Below are 21,033 nucleotides of genomic sequence, written 5' to 3'. Positions count from 1 at the left end.
TTGTTTTTATTGTTTCTTTAAAGCTGTTTTATTCATGAGTGATAACTTAATTATGCATCATGATAATCACAGTTTGTATCTCTGCCTTTAAATAAGAGATAATGAAAACTCATTAAAATTCATATTGTTTTATTTCTTTAAATCATCACAATTCACCAAATTATTCTCAGTAATATCTTTAGAGATTAGTGTGCCAAATACATTTATTGTTACATATCCTTAGCAATTCATCTTTGGATATGAGTATGAAATTATAAAAATTAGTATCCTCAAGCAATATAAAATGCACAGTTCTATTTTCCCCTTTATTATAGAAGCAGTAGCAACACAGTTGATACTAAAATTGTAACTAAACTGCTATAATACTATACAAATCACTTGATGATTACCAGATCCAGATGAGTATTAAACCAAACTTACGCAAGTTTGGAAAAAAAATAAAATGAACACAAACCAGTCCCTAGTATCAGTTTATTAGTCTGCTGATTTCTTTGCTATATGCAGTGCAGCTACACATCAAAACAAAAAACTGTAGTAACATTTCTAGAGGAATAATTATGATTAATCTAAAGTTTAAAAAAAAATCTATACTTATTTCTTTTCTCCTTAAATTCAACTAGGATTCCTTTTAGAGAGAGGAGATAGGAAGTTGATCATGGTCACTAGGCTTTTGAAAACAAATGAAACTATGCTATCATGTCTAAAGAAACTAAAACCGTGAATGGACAGTAATAACAGCCTGAAGTCATGTGCCTATATAATAGCAGGAATATTCACTAGACTTGGCCTCAGAAGATGTGCTCAGTCCTCATCTTGGCTAATTTTGGGCTTTGTGGCCTTGAACAGTTACCAATATCTCTGAGCTCCCTGGTATTCTCATCTGTGAAATGACAACATCTGTATTTGAAGTCCTTTATAAATTTTAAGGCACTATGTATTTTCTACTTACTAAATGATAATGATAAGATATATTATGAGGGATAGGGGAGAATAATCCTAAAGTACTACATTCATATATTCTGGCTTAGTTTTTTATTTTTGGTTGGAATATATATACTGACTGGAGATTTTAATGCTTTTCTTAAATACCATAAAACAGTTATTTCATCCTTTTCAAGTTCTTTCAAGTCATTTGATGATTCCCAAAGCTCAAAGCCAGAGAACAAGAATACAGTAAAGTTCAGTTATACGAGGTCTGTCCAGAAAAACTCCAGCCATTGTTAATATAACGAGAATGGTTTGCAGGACATCTTATGTAACCTGGCAGCCAAGGAGAGTGGACTGGAATGTGCATGTGTGAACAATGATGCCTTCACTGTACTAGTCAGTGGAAGTGGTATGTGCCATTGAGTGAGCATGTGTACTGTGTGGCCATCACATTCAAAATGACTGAGTGAAGAGCAATAAATCTGCATCAAATTTTATGTTAAGCTTGAACATTCCTCCATGAAAACTATTTTGATAATTCAGAGGGCTGCAGCTACGGGCAGCTGGTGATTGGCAGCTTTATTATGACAACGCACCTGCTCATGCGTCACTGCACAAGCAGTTTTTTGGCAAAACATCAAATCACCCAGGTGACTCAGCCCCTCTACAGCTCAGATTTGGTGCCCTGTAATTTCTGGTTTTTCCCAAAAGTAAAATCATCTTTGAAAGGGAAGAGATTTCAGACCATCGGTGAGATTCAGGAAAATACGATGGGGCAGCTGATAGCAATTGGGAGAACTGTGTGAGGTCCCAAGGTGCCTACTTTGAAGGAGACTGAGGTGTCATTGTCCTGTGTACTGTGTTTCTTGTATTTGTATCTTCTTCAATAAATGTCTCTATATTTCATATTACATGGCTGGATACCTTCTGGACAGACCTTGTATACATTAGACTTTCATGAGAATCTTTTTACATTCAGAATCCAAAGTGAAATTTTCTCTGTCAGTGGCTCCCAAAATGTCTTGATTGTCACTTACCTTTGATAAAATTAGGAAAATAAAGGCAATGCAGTGAATTATTTTTAAAGCTAAATTTAGTTAATTTAAAGGATTATATTAAATGTCTTTCCTACTTTTAGTTTAAAAGAACTCGGTTTCTATCTGAAAGTATTTCATTGTGTACTATCTACCACTTTTTTAGAACTTAAGAGTTTATATTTTTGAAGTTGTAAAAAGAGAGAAAATCTATTTTACTTCGGTAGAAAGATAAGAAATAAACATCTTGGTGAAATTATATTGTGACTAATACAAATATAATGCTATTTTGGATTTAGTTTATTAGGAGAAGGGGAGTGGGTAGGGAAAACCTCTGAAACAAAAGATATTAGTACCCGGGAGATATATTTCTTCATGTTCGCCTTTACCTCCAAAAGTTTGATTCCTCTTTTTACCCAGCTGGGCAACTTACCTTCTTGTTTTTCCCCCCTTAGTTTTTATCCACCTGACTTCATTGATAATGGATTACATGGGGTAATGGAGTCTAGGGAGTGCTTCTCAATTTTTTGGACCATTCATTATCCATTGTCTGTTAAAACTCTCCATTGGTAAAGAACTTAGACTTTGTGAAAAAGTAAAACAGAACTTTCTTGATATGTTTTGGGGCTACATAGTATATTAATTAGCAAAACTCAGCAAGTATAAACTTAAAAATTGTACATTTTATTTTATGTATATTTTATCTTTAAAAGAAAGTGAATAGGTATCAACTAATGATACATATGCTGAAGTACTTAGGGGGAAAATACTAATTCCAGAATTTTTCTTTGAAATGCAAACAAAAATTAAATGGATTGACAGGGATGAATGTATGAAATAATATGTCATGAATCTAGCATATTAAAATATTAATACTAAAATCTAGGTGGTAGGAATGTGGGTAACCATTGTAAACTTCCTTTATCTTTGATGTATGTTTGAAAATTTTCATGATGTTGAAAAAAATTAAGAAAATAATCTCTGCATATGCATTGTGAAAGTGTTCCATTAGTTTAAAAAAGCCTGATAATAATAGATTCTGTGCCTTAATATGCTGTAATTTATATCAATACCCCAATTTCACAGGCTATGAAATATCACTATAGAAGCAAATTGTGAGAGTATTATGCATATATGTGTCCATTACATATGAGCATATGGGTGACTGCTCTTTAATTTGCAATGCAATTTCACAGTCTTGTTTTTGTAAAATTAGAGATGAAAATATTTATGAAGGATAAATATCATCTGCTGCAGTGAAGCAGACAACCTTCATAAAATAAGTTCATAATACTAATGGTAATTTATATAATTAATGAAACAAAGAAAGCTCTGTAAAAGCCACAGCTATCATAAGAACACTGACATGAATTCTTCTAGAACAATTACTCACCTCTGTATGCACATGTGCCTGGGTAATTTTGTGGTTAATACATAACTCACAGGTTTACGCATTCCAAAATTTACTGACACCTAGCAATTTTTTAGTAATTTACTAGCCAGCAGCTATTCCTGCATGTTGATGTCAAAATCAAAAGGTTGGGAATTACTTATCTTAGTGGAAAGTGAATTAAGAGCCCTGTGTTCTAGCTTTACTTAGCTATATGAATTTAGGTAAGTCATTTAGCCTCATTACTTCATTTGCTTATTCATTTTAAAAAATGGATGCTATATTTACTATGCCCACCTAAAGGTTATTTGTGGAATTAAATAATAGAAAAGAGCTTTGAAAATATAAAAACTGTATAAAGCACCTATTATCAGTAGTATCTCATTCCAGGTTTTATAACTTAATGTGTGCTTTGTAGTCATAAGCAATAGGTGCTTGTTATTTGAAATCTGTGTCAGTCATTTAGAAGTCTCCAAAGTAAGTGCTTTTATATAATCTCTTCCATAAAATAGAATGTAAAGTTATTTTCCAGACAAGGCTTTTTGCTTTCTCAGACCTTCTTCCTTCCACCAATGTCATTGGAGGATGGCTTTTTTCTGGATAGTTGTTATTCATACAAAGAGGTTTTTTCTTTTTTAATTTCTTAAAATTGATTGATTCATTAAAGATGTTTATATTGGGTAATCTGCTAAACTCCATCATTGGCTAATTAGTAATTTTTCTACCCTATTTATATAAGGAAGATTCAAAATCATATTTTAAAATACCTGAAAAACATTTAAGAAAAAATTGTGAGTATGTGAAACCATTACTACTTCAGTGGTAGTGGGTAGACTTCAACTCACGTGTCACTGATTATGAGTGGCACATGAGTGGCACCTTATTGAAGAAGCTGTGTTGAGAAACACTCATAGGCTGCATCTGAATTTATCATGATAGAGTACTGTGATCAGTTACTAATTCTTGCCTTGGGGTGGGTGGGAAGAGAGGCCTAAAGACACCATGCTGTCCATAGTTCATAATTACTCTCATGACCATTACATCAAAATTATAAAATGACAGTTTCTTAATGCATTCTTTAGGACCCATTTTTTCACAAGCTTATATTACTGATGTTATATTTAGAACAAGACTATTAATGTAACTTGTTCCTTTTATAACTAATCTGAATCATATTATGAGTCCTTTCCTGATTTGTAAATTTGCATCTCTGGTTTCAAATTAGGATTGATTACTACTTTTCACTTGAAAAATTATAAAAATGAAGGGATTTGGAAAAGAAGTAAAACCTAATGTTTAGTTTCATTTTGAGTTTTACCCATATATGATGTTTTTTTAAAAACACTAAAAATAATCTTCTTAGACTGTATTCTGTAGAGGGTAAAGTATGTGTGTATTTTTGTTTCTGTAGAAGGAATTATGAAAAAGCAGATATTTCCCACCAGACTAATTTACCTTTCTTCTTCTAGGAACCTGTGGATTTTCGTATCTAAGTTTACTGAGTTTGATGCAAGGAAATTGCATAAGTTATATAAGCACGCTATTAAAAAACGGCAGGAATCTCAGGTAAATTAATGCATCATTTTTTTCTTATTTATGTTACTAAAACATTTTTCCTTAGAAAAGAAATGAATGAATAAATGTAGAAGAATTCGTGAACATGAAACAAGATATTAACAGTCTAAAAGTTATCTCCTCCAAGGTGTTCATTAATTACAAAGAAAAACAATAATTTTTAGAAAAGGAACCTCCCCTATACCACTGTAAATAAGCAGTCAGGGTTAATGTCACCAGTGTAATATCGACATCATGAGCCACCTGATAGGATGTCCTGAGAAAAGGTACATCAATTGTGTAGGTTGCATAATCTCAATCTTATCACAAGAAAATGTCAAACAATTGAGAGGTATTCTGTATAATAACTGTCTAGTACTCTTCAGAAATGTTGAGATAATGGAAGACAAGAAAAAACTAAGGAGCTGTCCCACATTGAAGGAAGTTAACATGAAAACTAAGTGTTAAATGGGAGTTCCAGATTGGATCCCGGAGCGGAAAAATAATCTTAGTGGGAAAATGTGAAATCTGAATGAAGTGTATTGTTCAGTTAATAGTGTTGTACCAGTGTTAACTACTTACCAGTTTTGATCATTACACCATGTTATATAATATACTAACATTAGGAGAAACTGGAAGAAAGGCATATGGTAACTCTTTGGTACTATTTTGCAGCTTTTCTGTTAAATCTAAAATTATTTTAATAAGTCATAAGACAAATACTTAGTGTTTTAAAAAAGATACCTGCAAATGCGGCATTTATTCATTCTAATATCTTATGTAAGGACTTCTTTCAGCATTGAGATTTTCTGTTTAGGGTTTTTCTTTTTTTCCTGTTTTATAATGGGTTTGACACCATTTACAAGATTCTTACATATGTGCATTTATTTTAGCAAAATAATGACCAGAACAGCAACTTGAATGCTCAAGTGATTAGAAATCCAGGTAAGTCAATCTTATTATTGTTATGGAACATAAATTTAAAAATTGTTTTCCTTTTGGGGGTTTGTTTTAGATAATACCCACATTATTATAATAAGTCTATTATCTTAAATAATAATTCTTTTTTTCTTTTTATTAACCTTTCCATAAATCACCTTTTACCAGTTTCTAAAAATTACAAAATAATTGTTGAAATGATGAATTGTTAAAATGATGATAAGTTAAAACATTAATTTAGAACGCAATAATGTATTTTTTCTGTATAAGAATCACAAAAATTAGAAATTGTCTGAGAAGGAAATAGGCCTTACATATTTCAGTTGTGATTTTTCACATTTCAGAATAAAGTGACCCTTTTGTAAGTCTTACTGCTGCTTCAGTAGACTATTTCTAAATGCTTTAGCTACCTGTATTTGGGAACTGATTTTCTTTAGATGGAGTTAAAACAGGAGTTCTTGTAATCTAGCAGCAAAGTTACTTTTTTTTTACCATGTAGTTTTTGGAAGTCATAAACAAAAGTTGGGGTTTTTTTTAATCTAACAGAGGTTGAAAGATTAAAAGAGAATACAAATCATGACGACAGTAGCAGGGACAGTTATTCTTCGGATAGACACTTATCTCAGTATCATGATCATCATAAAGACCGGCATCAGGGAGATTCTTACAGAAAGAGCGACTCCAGGAAAAGACCCTATTCCTCTTTCAGTAATGGCAAAGATCATCGCGACTGGGATCACTACAAGCCAGACAGCAGGTAAATTTGACAATTAGTTTTTAAATTTTGCTTATTCATGAATTTCTCTTTTTATTCTATTTACTATATTTGACAGTATTGGCCTCTTCAAAATTGAAGTAATCAAACAAACCTTGTATGAGAATAAGGTGTTTATTTATAAATAAGAAAAATATGAATTCTAGTACATTTTTGTTAAGAACTGTTTTTTAAATTATAAATTTAAGGTCAAAGTACAATAAGAGATGAAAGTGTAGGGAGTTTTGTAAATATGTCATGCATGGGATTCATGACATTTCATGACATGACATGGGATTCATTGGTTTTGGAGAAGATTAGCTCAAAAACTCTTCAAAATAAAATAGGGTAAAATAAAAGCTTCATGGACTATGGATGAAATTTGATGGAGAAAATTCTTTATTCCATTCCATTACAAACAAAAAGTGGGGGAGGATTTATGTGAAAACATCTTATTGCAGTTAAATTTAATCACAGCATCTGGGATGGTCCTGAAATCAGGATGTTTTCTTTGTTTATTGTTTTGGTTTTTGTTGTTTTTTGGACAGTAAATAAGCTGAATCTAATACAGTATAACACTATTTATTCCTTTATTGATAAAGGAATATTTTCACTAGTTAATAATCACCACAAGCAAAATACAAATGAATAAAAGTAAAGATGAGACATAAAGAAATTGGAAGATTTTCTTTGTATTTTAATTGCTCTCACTGCAATTTTTTCTCTATGAGAAGCACTGTCATATTATACATACATCAAATGTGGAATGGCTCTTAAAATTACAGAAGGGCACAAAATGAAAAGGAAAAACCGTATTTGTAGTAGTAAATATTTCAGTGTACTTTATTTGAAAAAGGGAAACATTTTAAAGATGACTTTTCCTTAAACTGCTCTAATTATTTTTTTAGCAAACTGCTGCATTTAGGAGCATTGCAATAATGACTCATGTAATTAATCAAACCTAAGGAAAGCTTTTGAAAGGTATCATTAAACCAATGAAAATTGTCTTTTACAAATTATTTCACAGACTGCCTTTTAGAGAGTTAGTTTTTCCTGCTAGAGGCTCATAACAAGGCTCTGATTTCAAGTGTATTCTAGATAGTTGTAAGTTATCTTAATTTCAGCTTTTGGATAATTAAGATGCATTAATACAAATGATGCATAAAATAAAAAGTAGCAACCAATATAAAATGAGCATGTAAGATTAGATGCTGTCTGAGGTGGTCTGTATAGTTCACTGTTTTGTGAATTCAAAGGCATGCAGAGGTATTTCCAGTGAGTTTTAAGCTTACTTAGAAAGTTCTATAATGAAACACTGAACTTGTATACAATTAAAAGTATGCTTTAAAGTATTTTTGTTTTATTTTTAATAAAATATTATTTATTCAGAGACATTTAATTTGCTTTATTAATTTAAAATTCCTAATTTCTCTTTATTAGATATTACAGTGATCGAGAGAAACACAGAAAACTGGATGATCACAGGAGTAGAGATCACAGGTCAAATTTGGAAGGAAGTTTAAAAGATAGATCTCATTCAGATCATCGCACTCATTCAGATCATCGCTCTCATTCAGATCATCGGTCAAGCTCTGAATATACACATCATAAATCTTCCAGGGATTATAGGTATCACTCAGATTGGCAAATGGACCACAGAGCTTCCAGTAGTGGGCCTAGATCACCACTGGATCAGAGGTCTCCTTATGGCTCCAGATCTCCATTTGAACACTCAATTGAACACAAAAGTACACCTGAGCATACCTGGAGTAATCGGAAAACATAACAAAAACTGATGTGTTGTCTTTCTGGACTTTTCTTTTAGCCATATATCATAAACCAACACAGTAATTGCCTTACATGACTTGAAAGATATAAACAGATCTTCTATCAGTAGCAGTATTGTTACTTCTTTCCAGGATGCAAGGTCTATTATCCCAACAGAAGAGAAAATATTTTTATATTTAAGGATTATGCTGCACTGTACTACAAATATTGTAGTACTTTTTTTTTCTTTTTTAAAGAAATTGAAAATGTTTACTATTACAGGGACCTCAACACTGCCCTTCCATATAGGCTGGATAAAACTGTTTTTAAGTCAGTGATTTTAGACTGACCTCCATTTAAATTATGTTTGTATATGAACTTTACTCTGACCTGTGATCATGTTTCAGGAAGGAATGAAAGAGAGTTCTTTTCTTAATAAAGAAAAAACACTCAAGGATTTTGTTCACTTTCCAAAGCTACTTGTTTACATTGTACACTGCGACCACCTTGCCGCTTTTCATCACAAGCTTGAATATTTAAATTCTGTACTTATATCTGTAAAATAGCCAGGAATTTCCTGTTTGTGATCTATTATTATGCCTTTTTACATACACAAAAAAAATGACTGTAAATTATTGTAAATAGATTAAATGAGCTTTCCTTCCTTCCCTTTCTCAGGCTTTTTTTGACTGTTCCTTTCCCTACCAACTCAGGCCTTCTTATTGTTTAAAAAAAAAATCAGTGTAATAACACTTTTTAATGATTTGTCTTGATGGAATCATTGTTTAGAATGTAAAAAATGGGGAAAGGGGCCACTTAATTCCATTAGTCCTCATTTTATATTGACTATTAAATACATGTTATTTCTTTTTCTTTTTTCTTTTTATTTTTTGGTCAATATAGTGTTTGTAGTAGGAAAATACTGAGATAATAATGTAAGATCTAAACTGCATGCTCTGGAAACATTATTTTCAGATGCATTTGGTTTAAAAGGGTAGGTGTATGAACACTTCCAGAATCCAAAATGGCCAAAAGTTATGTAAATCCATTTGTTTTCCCTTTTCATGTGGGCAATAATGTCAAATGTGCTATGCAGCCAGGTAACATTTTAGATAAACTTGATTGACTTTTAATATAAACTGTTACAATGCACACTGATTGTATATAAAAACCTTATATATGACAAATTAAATTTAAGAAAAAGGATATGTGGGCTCCTGTAATTTTCTGCTGCATTTTTATTCCCTCAAGCACTTAACTTTTTTTTTAAGTAGTAACATTTAGCTACCAGATAAAAAGGATATTTTGATAAGCAGTTGAATATAATTAATGTGTAGCACTACAACTAAATCTATTTTGAAGACTATATGAATCTACAGAGTAAAATTTAGATCATTGAAATTTTTGTTAGACTCTTTGGTTTTTTGCTGATATTTTAGAATGCCTTATATTTATTCGCAGATTTTTATTTTGTTATATTCAGTGGGAATTTTTGACTCATGTAGCATACGTTCATTCTTGGATGTGTGCTGTGATGTAACAAGTTTGAATCTTAACTTTGACAAATATATTGATATATTCCAATAATATTTTTGAATGTGCCCCTATTGATTTAGCTATGGGAACAAACTACAAAAGTTTGTTCGTAGATGTATTTTTTAATATTTTTTTATCCAATTAGGTCTAAAATTTACACTATGGATACAAAACAGAGCTTGCTTTCTTTTTTTATTTTTAGCAGTGATTTCTCTTTTAGATAGTTACCCTGAAGAATAATGATCTGTTTTTTCTTGGTATATCAGATAACATGTGGAATAATTCAATTTTTAAATACCTTATTTATAATTAAATATGAAAGTGATAAAACAATTTAGTGCCAGTACACATTTTTTAACCTTTTTACTTTTTACTACATTTGCTATAAATGATGATTTTATTCCATAAGATAGCACTGAATAAAAATTAATGTAATGCTTTTTATTAAATCAGGGTTGGCATTTTTAATTTATCACTTTGTAGCCAAGACATTTGCATTATATCCTATTGTGCAGATTTCATTAAAAAAAAAACAGTATTAAATTCTTTTGAGACAGTGGAATGGACTCTTAACTTTCTTAACAATTCTACATTTAGTTGAGTATTTCAGTCAACTATTAGTCGAGTTGAATGAAATCTAAAACTGTATGTACCATTAACTTATGGAAGGTATGTTCATTACTTGTAAGAAGTCACCAATTACATTGAAAAAGAATAAGCCATAAATTTATTAAAACACAATGGAGAAGAACATTAGTACATAGATATAACAGGGAACATTATAAAATATGCTTAAATTTTGTCTTTGACATGCTCATTCTGCTTTGCATTTTTATCCACTTGTGTTTAATTTTTCAAGGATGAGAGATTATGCATAGTACTGTACCAATTAACTCACCACTTTCATAATATACAATAAATGTTTCTTACTAAAAGCAATGGCCTGTTTGCTTATAAAGAAAATATCTTTACCTAGGATATGTTAGAAAATAATATTCAGACTGTAAAGCTGTGGGAAATTGGAGTGTGAATGTTTTGTTCATTGATTTCAGAGTGAGTGACTTAGTAAAATTAGAACCTTTACAGTTGTGTACAATATAGTAAGTTACATACAATTTTTCTTTTGTAATTTTTTGTAGTTAATGAAAACATTGTGTAGATTGTACACTGATTTATACATTTCATTTTCTTAAGATGTATCAAGAATATGTACTAGGGATAAATGACATAATTCTCTGCACCATGACTGTTTCTGACTAGAAAATGATCTTTGGTCCATAAATATTATAGCTTTATAACCGACAGTTTTGTGTAGGAGAGGGAAAAGCAACTGATTTTTCATGGGATTTTTTTAGATTTAATCTGAAACTTAAATGTGAACTGGCCAGTGTGGCTTGATTGTTAAAACTTTGAGTAGTTAATTAGCAAATAATGCAAAATATAATTTAAAGTATTTCTGAATTGATATATTTAAGCATATTAATATAGATACCTTTATCAAACAGGTTACTTAAGTTCAAGACAATTAAAAAATACAAACATAACTATTGAATGCTTAAGTGGAGGCTAACTAGGCAGTAGTACAACAACAAACTTCTTGAGAGAAAATGTCAAAATTATGTTAAAATTCTTAAGGCATTTTAAATGCTTAAAACTCAATTGGAATTATGTTTTTAGACAATGATTATAGTGGCTTTGTAGAGTGCTTTATGTGATTTTTTTAAAGAATCTAATTAGGTTGATTTTATTACAGAAAAATCTGGATTCTTTATAAAGAAAGATACAGGAATAAAAAATAGTAGCTGTGTTAGAGAATGAAAGATGTGATTACTTGGTGTAGTAGGATTAAAAAAAAAAATGTCCAGACTTTTCCAAGAATCTATATAAATTGTCCATTGAGGCTTCATGTGCCGTACTTTCTATCCTAAAAGACTATCACCTTGTCCTTTAGTTTAAAAAAGAAACAAACACCCAAACCTTTATTTGAAACAGGATTGGTGGTTCAAACTCCGAGATGAATGAGATTCTTTTAATTCCGTGTCTCACTGTACCTTTGAGTCTTGATGTAAATATTTAAGAAGTGTAAGCATTTCAAAAACAAACAAAACGCCAGCTCATAATGATTCTATTAAATGATACAAGGATATTGGTTGCATTGTTGATATACATGTTTTATGTGACAAATGTGGGTTGCATTGTAATTTCATTGTAGGCTACTGCTGTTAGGTTTCACATGGTTAGAATGAGCTGTGGAATTGAACTTTTATTGTACTTGTTTTTTTCCTCTTCGAATCTTTGCTTTGTCTGGTGTTCTGTGGTAGTTCTATGTGAGTCTAGGGGTAGTTTGACTTTCTTGTACAGATTTTGCCTCAACCTATTTTTAATTTCTGGAAGTTCTGTGGTATTGCTATCATGTGACTTTTAATTTCTTCTGTCTCAACAGTTTTAGTATTTTTTTCTCTTTCCATGACTGTGGAGTATTTTCAGCTTCAACCAGTCCCCTGAATTCATCTCCATTTAGGTATCTAATAGGTATCTAATCTTAAAACATGTAAAACCAGACTCAACCCTTCCCGACCAGTGACCTTTAAAATTTTTCTCAATGTTCCATAATCTTTGATAAATGAATGTATTCATGTTTCAGCGTTCTCTCATCTATGGCACTTTCCTCCTAGCAATTTCTGTTTTCTTTCGTGCTACTCCCATTGCTCTTCTTAGAATACACCAAAGAATGCTTCTGGATCTTTGTATTTTGTTCCTTCTATAAGAATGCTTTCAGCTCATACCTTCTCAGATGTCCAAATTAGTACCTTGCCCTTTTTTTTTTTTTTTAATTTATTTGGGCAAGAATCTATTTGAATTAGGCAACACTAAATCAGTGTGACTAGGCATGCTCCACCAACAGGACCTCGGGAGAAACTTATAGAGAAAAGGCTGAAGCAAAGCAAGGAAACGAATTGCCAATAGCTTAATGCCTAGGTGGCTGTGATTGCTTATCCTTAGTGCATAGGTGTAACCTTGAAGCATTTATAGGCTCAGATTCTGGTTTGCTTATGTAGGCAGCCATGGCATTGGAGCCACCTCAGTTTAATGGCCTACTTATTTAACAAGTCTAGGTTAAAAGGTCTCTACCATGGCCACTGTAATTAAAGATTAACTTTGATAGAATTAACCTGTTTATTTAGCTTTAAAAGAGATTTTTGTTTCACCTGGGGCCTCACATAAGCTCCAGTTCAGCTTAAGTCGGACACAGTCTGACTGTAGCTAATTTCCGGATCCGGTGGGGGAAAGAGAAGTGCTCAGATGAAGCCTGAAACCTCATAATGCAAAAGTGCAAAGCTAGAGTCTAGGATTCGAGAGGGACTTACCGGCCAACCACTTCCAAAGACAGCGAGCTCAAGGTGACGCAGCAGGTACATTTGCTTGGTTGCTAATTGCTCCTGAGGCGGTGGTGGGAAGTCACCTTTGGTTTCCTCTTCTGACGCCAGAACTGTTAAAAGATAAGCTGAGGCATATTAACTTTAAGAGTTTATTTGAGTAAAAATGTATTTAAATAGGGCAGCACCAAACCGGAAGTGGTTAGAAATACTCACACCCTTGTCATTTTATATTCCTTACTTTGTTTTTTCTTCTAGCACACTTACATCTTTATTATTATTATTTTTCACTTGTCACTGAGTGCATTCTCACTAGAATGTAAATTCCATTAGGGCAGGAGCTTTTATTTTGTTCACTGCTGTATCCCTAAGCACCTAAAACTTTAGGGCCTCATACCAACTGTATTTTTTCATTATTTTGGTATCTTTCCCAGAAATGCTATGTCTAATTAGTGAATTTTTTTTCTTACCATTGGTACCTGATTTGTTAGTATTACTGGAAACTTTTGCATGCCTTACCAGTATCTGTTACTAGAATTTGTTTACTATCTTCCAGTTTTTAAACTTGACTAATAAGAATCACCTGAGGTACTTGAGAAATGTTGAAACACCTAAGCCTCATTTCTAGGAATTGAAATTGGCAGAGAAGGGCCCCAAATAATGATTTGAGAGATGTTAATATTTATTTGAAACGTGAGTAATAGATTAATTCCACTGTTATAGGTAATACATTATACTTACATATAAATGAAAAATTGGTTTCTGTAATTTATGGTTACTTAGGAATTATGAGTCTGAAAATTCGAAGACATGTAGTAGGAAAATATAAAACATTTTTGTTCTTTTATATTACTTTTTATCCTTTGAAAGAGAATATATTTTTAAATAGCATGATACACAATCTTTTCCTAGTTGCAAGTAAAGAACCCAACTTGTAAAGATATTGTAATGCAAGAGAAATATGTTGCATTTTCAATGTTTTTAAATGAAATAGCAAAAAATCCCCTTTCACTGGTACTTGGTATTTTTTTCTCATTTAAAAAATTTAGGTCATGTTTACAGAAGGTGAATTCACCTTTAGATACACAGCACGATGAATTTTGACATAGTCGGTGCTGCAAACACTAAACTATTTAACATGTAAAACATTCCCAGCCTAGCCCTGGGCAACTACTGATCTGACCCTAGTGTTTTACTTTTCACAACATCATACAGATGGAACCATGTAGGATTTAGGATTTTGAGCCTGCTTTTTACTTAGCATAAGGGTTTTAAAATTCACCCATGTTTTTGCACTTATCAGTAGTTCACTTCTTTTTATTTATGAGTAGTAGTCTTTGTATTGAGTATACTACAATTTGTTTTTCCATTCAACAACTAAGTTTTTGGTCTTTGGGCTGTTATGAATAAGGATGCTATAACCGTGTAGATCTCTGGGTAGACATTGAAATTTTTCTCTGGTAAATACTTTGGAGTAGGATTACTGGATTGTATGATAAAGTGTATCTTTTACTGTATAGAGATTACCAAACTGTTTTTCAAAGTAAATATACTATTTTACATTCCCAGCCACTACAGACGGGAGTTCTTATTACTCTGTATCCATGTGAGCATTTTGTGTTGAAGATTTTTTCATTTAGCCATTCTGATAGGTGTATATGGGTAACTTGATTTGCATTGTCCTACTGACTAATGATATTCACCATTTTTAATGTGTTTATTTGCCATCCTTACCTCTTTGGTAAAGTATCTGTTCAAATTTTTTCCAATTTTATAAAATAGAATTGTTGATACATGTCATCTATCAGATAAATTCTCCAATCAACTGAGTCACACTGGCCAGGGCTAAATTTTGTTTTTTTCCAAAATGGTTTGGGTCTTCTAAATTCCTTTGCTTTTCCACATACACTTTAGGATCAACTTGTCAATTTCTACTAAAAAGCCTGCTGGGATTTTGATTGAAATTATATTGAATCTATAATCTTTTTGGAGAGTATTGACAATTTAACAATATTGAGACTTTTGACTTATGGACACAGTCTATACCTCCATTATTTAGGTCTTTTAATTTCTCTCATCAGTGTGTTGTGTTTTTTCATTGTAGAAATCTTGCACATTTACTGTCGAGTTTACCCCTTAGTACATATTTTCTGGTGTTATAAATGACTTTAATTTCAATTTTTCAGTGTTCACTGATATTTAGATTTTTTTTTTTTTGACTTCGCTGTACTCACTGAGTACTAATAGCTTGTTCCAGATTCTTTTATTTTTTTTACATAAATTATCATATCTTCTAAGAAAAGAAAGCTTTATGTATATCTTCATAATCTTTACACCTTTTCTTGCCTTAATGTACCTTCTGTGACCTCTATTGTGTTGATAAGAGTGGGCGTATTGACTTTCTTTCCGTCTGGGGTCAGGGGAGGTAAGAATTCAGTCTTTTACCACTGGGTTGGTTATTAGCTGTAGATTTTCTTGTAGATGACCTTTTATCTTATCAACAGAGTTCCCTTTTAATACTAGTTTTCTGAGAACTAAAAGACAAATCATATTTGCTTTTTATTCTTTAAGTAGAAGTACTTATTCATGGGATACATGCGCCTGTTGTACAACTTCTTAAATCATAGAATCTGATTGGAGACTGCCACCCTCATTACCTGTTCCACAATGATTTTCTCACTATCTTTCGATCAAAGAAACCATCAAAAAACAGTTTGGACTGTGGTGGGATCTAATGATGAAACTGAATGATCTCAGGCTGGTAGTTAAGTTGTGTTGGACTGATGGACATTATTAAATGTTTCCCTTGAAAATTTAAAATTTCCTATAGCACCCTGGTGTTCTCACTGCATTTGCAAATTACAGCACCAGCCCAGACTCAGCTTTAGGAATTCATTAAAATTTAACTGATCTATTCTTACCTGCTTTATGTACTCTCCCTTCCTGTCATACTGTGTCACATATGGAATTCAGTTCATGTGTATCAGCTTCACTTGGAGAGTTTTATCATTTAGAATTCAGCGCACTTGGTTGCCTCATGACCTCTGCTCTCTAAATAGGTTCAAGAAAAATTATGATTATTTAGATTAACCATCTTTTTTCTTGTTAGGATAGGAGGGATGTTCTCTTACAGTTACTTACATCTTCAGAGGGAAGCTCTCAAATGTGTTTTAGTGGACTTTAGTAAGGTGTAATATACATGTAATAAATTGCACTGTTGGCGTACATACAGCTTGGTGAGATTTGAGAAATGCATACATGAACATCATTATAGTACAGAATGTTTCCAACATCCCAGAAGTTTCCATTGTGCCCCTTCCCAGGAAGCCGCTTACTGATCTGCTTTAAATTACTACGGATTAAACTTATCTAATTAGAGTTTAATAAGTAAATTAATGAAACCATCCAATATTCACTTTCTTTGACTTATTTTGCTCAAGATAGTGTTTTGAGATTAGCTCATGTCATTCATTCCTTGTTTATTGTTGTGTCTATTTCACTGTGTGGATATACTGCTCATTGGGTTTCCAGTTTTTAGTTAATATGAATAAAACCTCTGTGAACATTCCTTTACAAGTTCTTTGTGCATATGTTTTTATTTTTTGGGTAAATACCTTGGAAAATAATTGCAGTCATATGGTAAGTACCTACTGAACTTTTAAAGAAATTGCCAAATTCTTGTACAAAATAGCCAGACCATTTTAAAATAGATGAAAATTCCAGTTGTTCTGCATCCTTGCCAGTGCAATTTTATTATATTGTTGTGTAATGCAGTCACATTATGGTTTTATTTGCATTTCACTAATTATTATTTGCACTTTAATTATGGATTTACTTTATTTATAAAAACTTGGCCAATTATATGTATTATGTGAAGTAGCTGTCAAATCTTTTGCCCATTTTGTAACTGGATTGTTTGTTTTCTTGTATGGATTTGGAAGTGTTACTTTTCTGTTGTATTTCTTAATGGATTTTTTTTTTTAGAGCTGTTTTAGTTTTGCAACAAAATGGATCAGAAGCTACAGAGATTGCCATATACCCTCTGCCTCCACACATTCATAGCTTCCTCCATTATTCTCCTCCATAAACATTTTTAATATGTTCTGAATGCCAGTCCTTTGTCAAATATGTGTAATATTTTATCCAAATCTACGGCTTACATTTTTCAACAGTAACCTTCAAAGAGAAGTTAAATTTTTATGCAGTCCATTTTCTAATTTCTCCCCTTCATACTTCATACATTTAGTATCCCATCTAAGAAAACTTTGTCTGCCATATGGTCACAAAGATTTTCCTATTTTATTTTTAGCATAAACAATAAAATATTTTCATTTTTAATATATTTTTTATTTTATATTATTTTTTATTTTTCAAGTACAGTTGTCTCCATTTTTACCCCACCATGGCCCCCTGCCCCACGCATCCCCACTTCCCAACCTCAAACCTACCCCCTTTGGCTTTGTCCTTGTGTCCTTTATGATCTCACCTATAAGTGGAACCTAATCAACAAAACAAACAAGCAAAATAAAACCAGAGACATAGAAATAAAGAACAAACAGACAGTGACCAGAGCAGAGAGGGGAGGGGTTAATGGGAGATTTTTCTCTTTTTTTTTCTAGAATTACAGTTTTAGCTCTTATGTTTAGCTCCTTGTTTCATTTTAAGTTATTTTTTCCTATGGTACAGGAAAAACTAAGGTAAATATAGGGTAAGAGTTGGGGTTTATTTTTTCCTCTGGATATCCAGTGTCTCCAGCATCTTTTATTGAGAAGGGTGATGATATCCTCACTGAGTTACTTGACCCCTCTATGAAATATCAGCTGATCAGGTTTGCATCTATTTCTGATAAATGTCATCTTATACATCTATCTTTATACCAAAATAAAAAGGTCTTGATTACTATAGCTTTATAGTAATTCTCGAAGTCAGATACTAAAAGTGCTCCAACTTTGTATATTTTCCAAATTGCTTTGCCTACTCTAGTCTAGGTCCTTTGCATTCCTTTGCATATTTAGAGTCCACTTATAAATTTCTACCCAAAAAAATCTTTTTAGGATTTATATTGAAATTGTCTTGCATCGGTAGATAAATTTGGAGAGAAACTGGCATCTTAAAAATATTGAATCTTCTCACCCATGAATATGGTTTATCTCTCCAATTATTTATTTAATTTTTCCAAATGCTTTTAGTTTTTAGTGAGTTGGACTTACATTTATTTTGTTAAAGTTATCTCTACATATTTAATATCCTTAGATGCTATTATAGTTTGTTTCTATTAAAATTTTTAAGCTAGTGTATAGTTATACTGTCGATTTTTGTGAGTAGACCTTGCACCCTGCAAACATGCTAAGCTCAATTATTCTGTAGATTGGAGAGCTAATTTCTCTAAGTTTTTCTATACACACGATCATGTTTGCAAATAAAAACAGCTTTAATTCCTTTCTAATCTGTATACTTTTTGTTCTTGCCTTCATTAGGTAGGACTATCAGCACAATATTGATATGGGGGAGGAGGTGACTGGACATTCTTGTCTTAAAATTAGGGTGAAAGCATCTTTCTCTGTTAAGTGTGATCTTATGGACAGATTTTTTATAAATGACTTATGCTTAGTAATTTACCTTCTGTTCTTGGCTTGTGGAGGAGTTTTATCATAAAAAATTATTGAGATATGTTCTTTTTTGTTTATAATTAATATGAATTACATTTATTTTAAAATTCTAAACCACCCTTGGCTTCCTTGGATAAGCTCTCTTTTATTCAGGTGTATTACCCTCTACGTATACTGTTCGATTCCCTTTGCTAAGATTTTGTCTGGGATTTTGCATCTATGTTCATGGTAATATTAGCCTGTAGTTCTGTTTTTTTTATTTTGTAACTTCTTTTTCTGTTTAAGGATAGTGCTGACTTTATAAAATAAGTTGAGATGTTCCTTACCTCTGTTTTCTAAAAGAGTTTGTGTAGGCATTGTACTGTTAATTTCAACCAAAACTGAGTAGAAGGTTCAGAGATTTCTGATATCCTTCCTACCTCTACATACCCACAGCCTCCCGGACTACCAGAATTCCTCACCAGAATAGTCCATTTGTTATGATCAATGAACCTACATTGACCCGTCATTATCACTCAAAGTGCATAGCTTATATTAGAGTTTACTCTTGGTGTTATATATGTTACGGGCTTAGACAGATGTGTAATGACACATATCCACCATTATAACATCATACAGTATAGTTTCATCGCCCTAAAATATCTCTATGCTCTGCCTATTCATTCCTCTCTCATACCCCAACCCCTAGCAACTGCCGATCCTTTTAGTGTCTCCATAGTTTTGCTGTTTCCAAAGTGTTGTACAATTGAAATCATACAATATGTAGCCTTCTTTCACTTAGCTTTATGCATTTGTTTTCTTATCTTTTCATGGCTTGATAGATCATTTCTTTTAGCTCTGAAGAATAACCCATTGTCCAAATGTAAGAGTTTACTTGTCTCTTCATGTACCAAAGGACATCCCTGTTGCTTCCAAGTTTGGGCAATTGCAAATGAAATATTTATACAAATATAATGTGCAGGTGTTTGTTTTCAAAAGTTTTCAACTCATTGGGACAAAGACATTGTATGGTAATAGTATGTTCAGTTTTGTAAGAAATTGTCAAACTATCTTCCAAAGTAGCTGCACCACTCCCGCCAACAACGAATGAGAGTTCCTGTTGCTCTATATCCTCTCCAGCCTTTGGTGGTGTCACTGTTTTGAATTTGGTTACTCTAGTAGGTGCGTAGTGGTATCTCATGGTTATTTTAACTTGAAATTCCCTAATGACATATGATGTTGAGCATCTTTGCATATGTTATTTTTTAAATTCTCATTTTTGTTTTTTTATTGCACTTCTCTATATTAGCAAAGAGTTCAAGCATCTCTTCATGTATCATATTCTTTTGAATTTTTTTTCTGTGAACTGCCTTTTCATATAGTTTGTACATTTTTCTATTGCTTTTCTCTTTTTCTTGTAGATTATTGTTTCTTTGGGATACTGGAAAATTATTATCTTGTTGGTTTAAAGTATTATAAGTATACCCTTCCTATTTATTATCTACAATTAACTATTTTATGGTATCTTTTATTGAACAAAAATTCTTAATGACAATCCAATCCATTATCTTCCTTGCCTTAGGTTTTGTACTTTTGGATTTGGCTTAAGTCCTTTATCTGTACCTTAATCACATTATCTTCTCATTTTTTTTACAGTTTTAGATTTTTCATTTAACTTTTTGACTCATTTGGAAGCTATTTTGTTCACGGTTTTAGGTAAGAATATCGGCGTGACATGTATCAAGTTCTTGTGTATCCATGTGCATTTGCATCTCAATCTGTGCTATTTGGTTTCAGTTGTCCACTTGCCTGACCCCTTTATTATTATTTCACAAGGGTCTTGCTATGAAGTGGGGCAAATCTACCCTCTCTGCTGTTCTCAAAGCTGATATGAACATTTATGTATATTTAGGTGAATACATTTTTTTTCTTTGTACACTATTTTGGCCTTAAGATTTCTAATTTGTAAATTAAAAATATATAAGGAAAAATGTGTGATATATTTGATGCAGAATTTCTCTAGATTTATGGTTTTGGTCTATGCAAATCAGCATAAAATAGTTAATGTCTCTGTGGTAATGATATGTTTACGGTGTGTTTATGCCAGTGTCAGAGCAATTAGCAGAAGTATTTTTATATTTTAAATCAGTTTATTCTATATTCCTTA

At 32.1% G+C, this 21,033-nt stretch overlaps 1 protein-coding gene across 3 annotated transcripts in view; it reads left to right on the top strand.

Annotated features, from left to right (window-relative positions):
• CHD1 (chromodomain helicase DNA binding protein 1) overlaps positions 1–9,571 on the top strand; it is a 72,352-nt gene extending 62,781 nt beyond the window's left edge. For all 3 annotated transcript variants that reach the window (XM_045197677.3, XM_024563254.3, XM_053911070.1), the window contains 4 exons: positions 4,821–4,917; positions 5,799–5,850; positions 6,391–6,601; positions 8,039–9,571. In XM_045197677.3, the coding sequence (XP_045053612.2) occupies positions 4,821–4,917; positions 5,799–5,850; positions 6,391–6,601; positions 8,039–8,384 (706 nt within the window). In that variant the 3' untranslated portion in view covers positions 8,385–9,571. The remainder of the gene's footprint in view (positions 1–4,820; positions 4,918–5,798; positions 5,851–6,390; positions 6,602–8,038) is intronic.
• Positions 9,572–21,033: the final 11,462 nt, after the last annotated feature.

This window comes from Desmodus rotundus, chromosome 1, assembly GCF_022682495.2.
Source record: "Desmodus rotundus isolate HL8 chromosome 1, HLdesRot8A.1, whole genome shotgun sequence".
NCBI classification, from domain to species: domain Eukaryota; kingdom Metazoa; phylum Chordata; class Mammalia; order Chiroptera; family Phyllostomidae; genus Desmodus; species Desmodus rotundus.
Note: the sequence above shows the minus strand (reverse complement) of the source record. Positions and strands in the feature narration are given on the sequence as shown.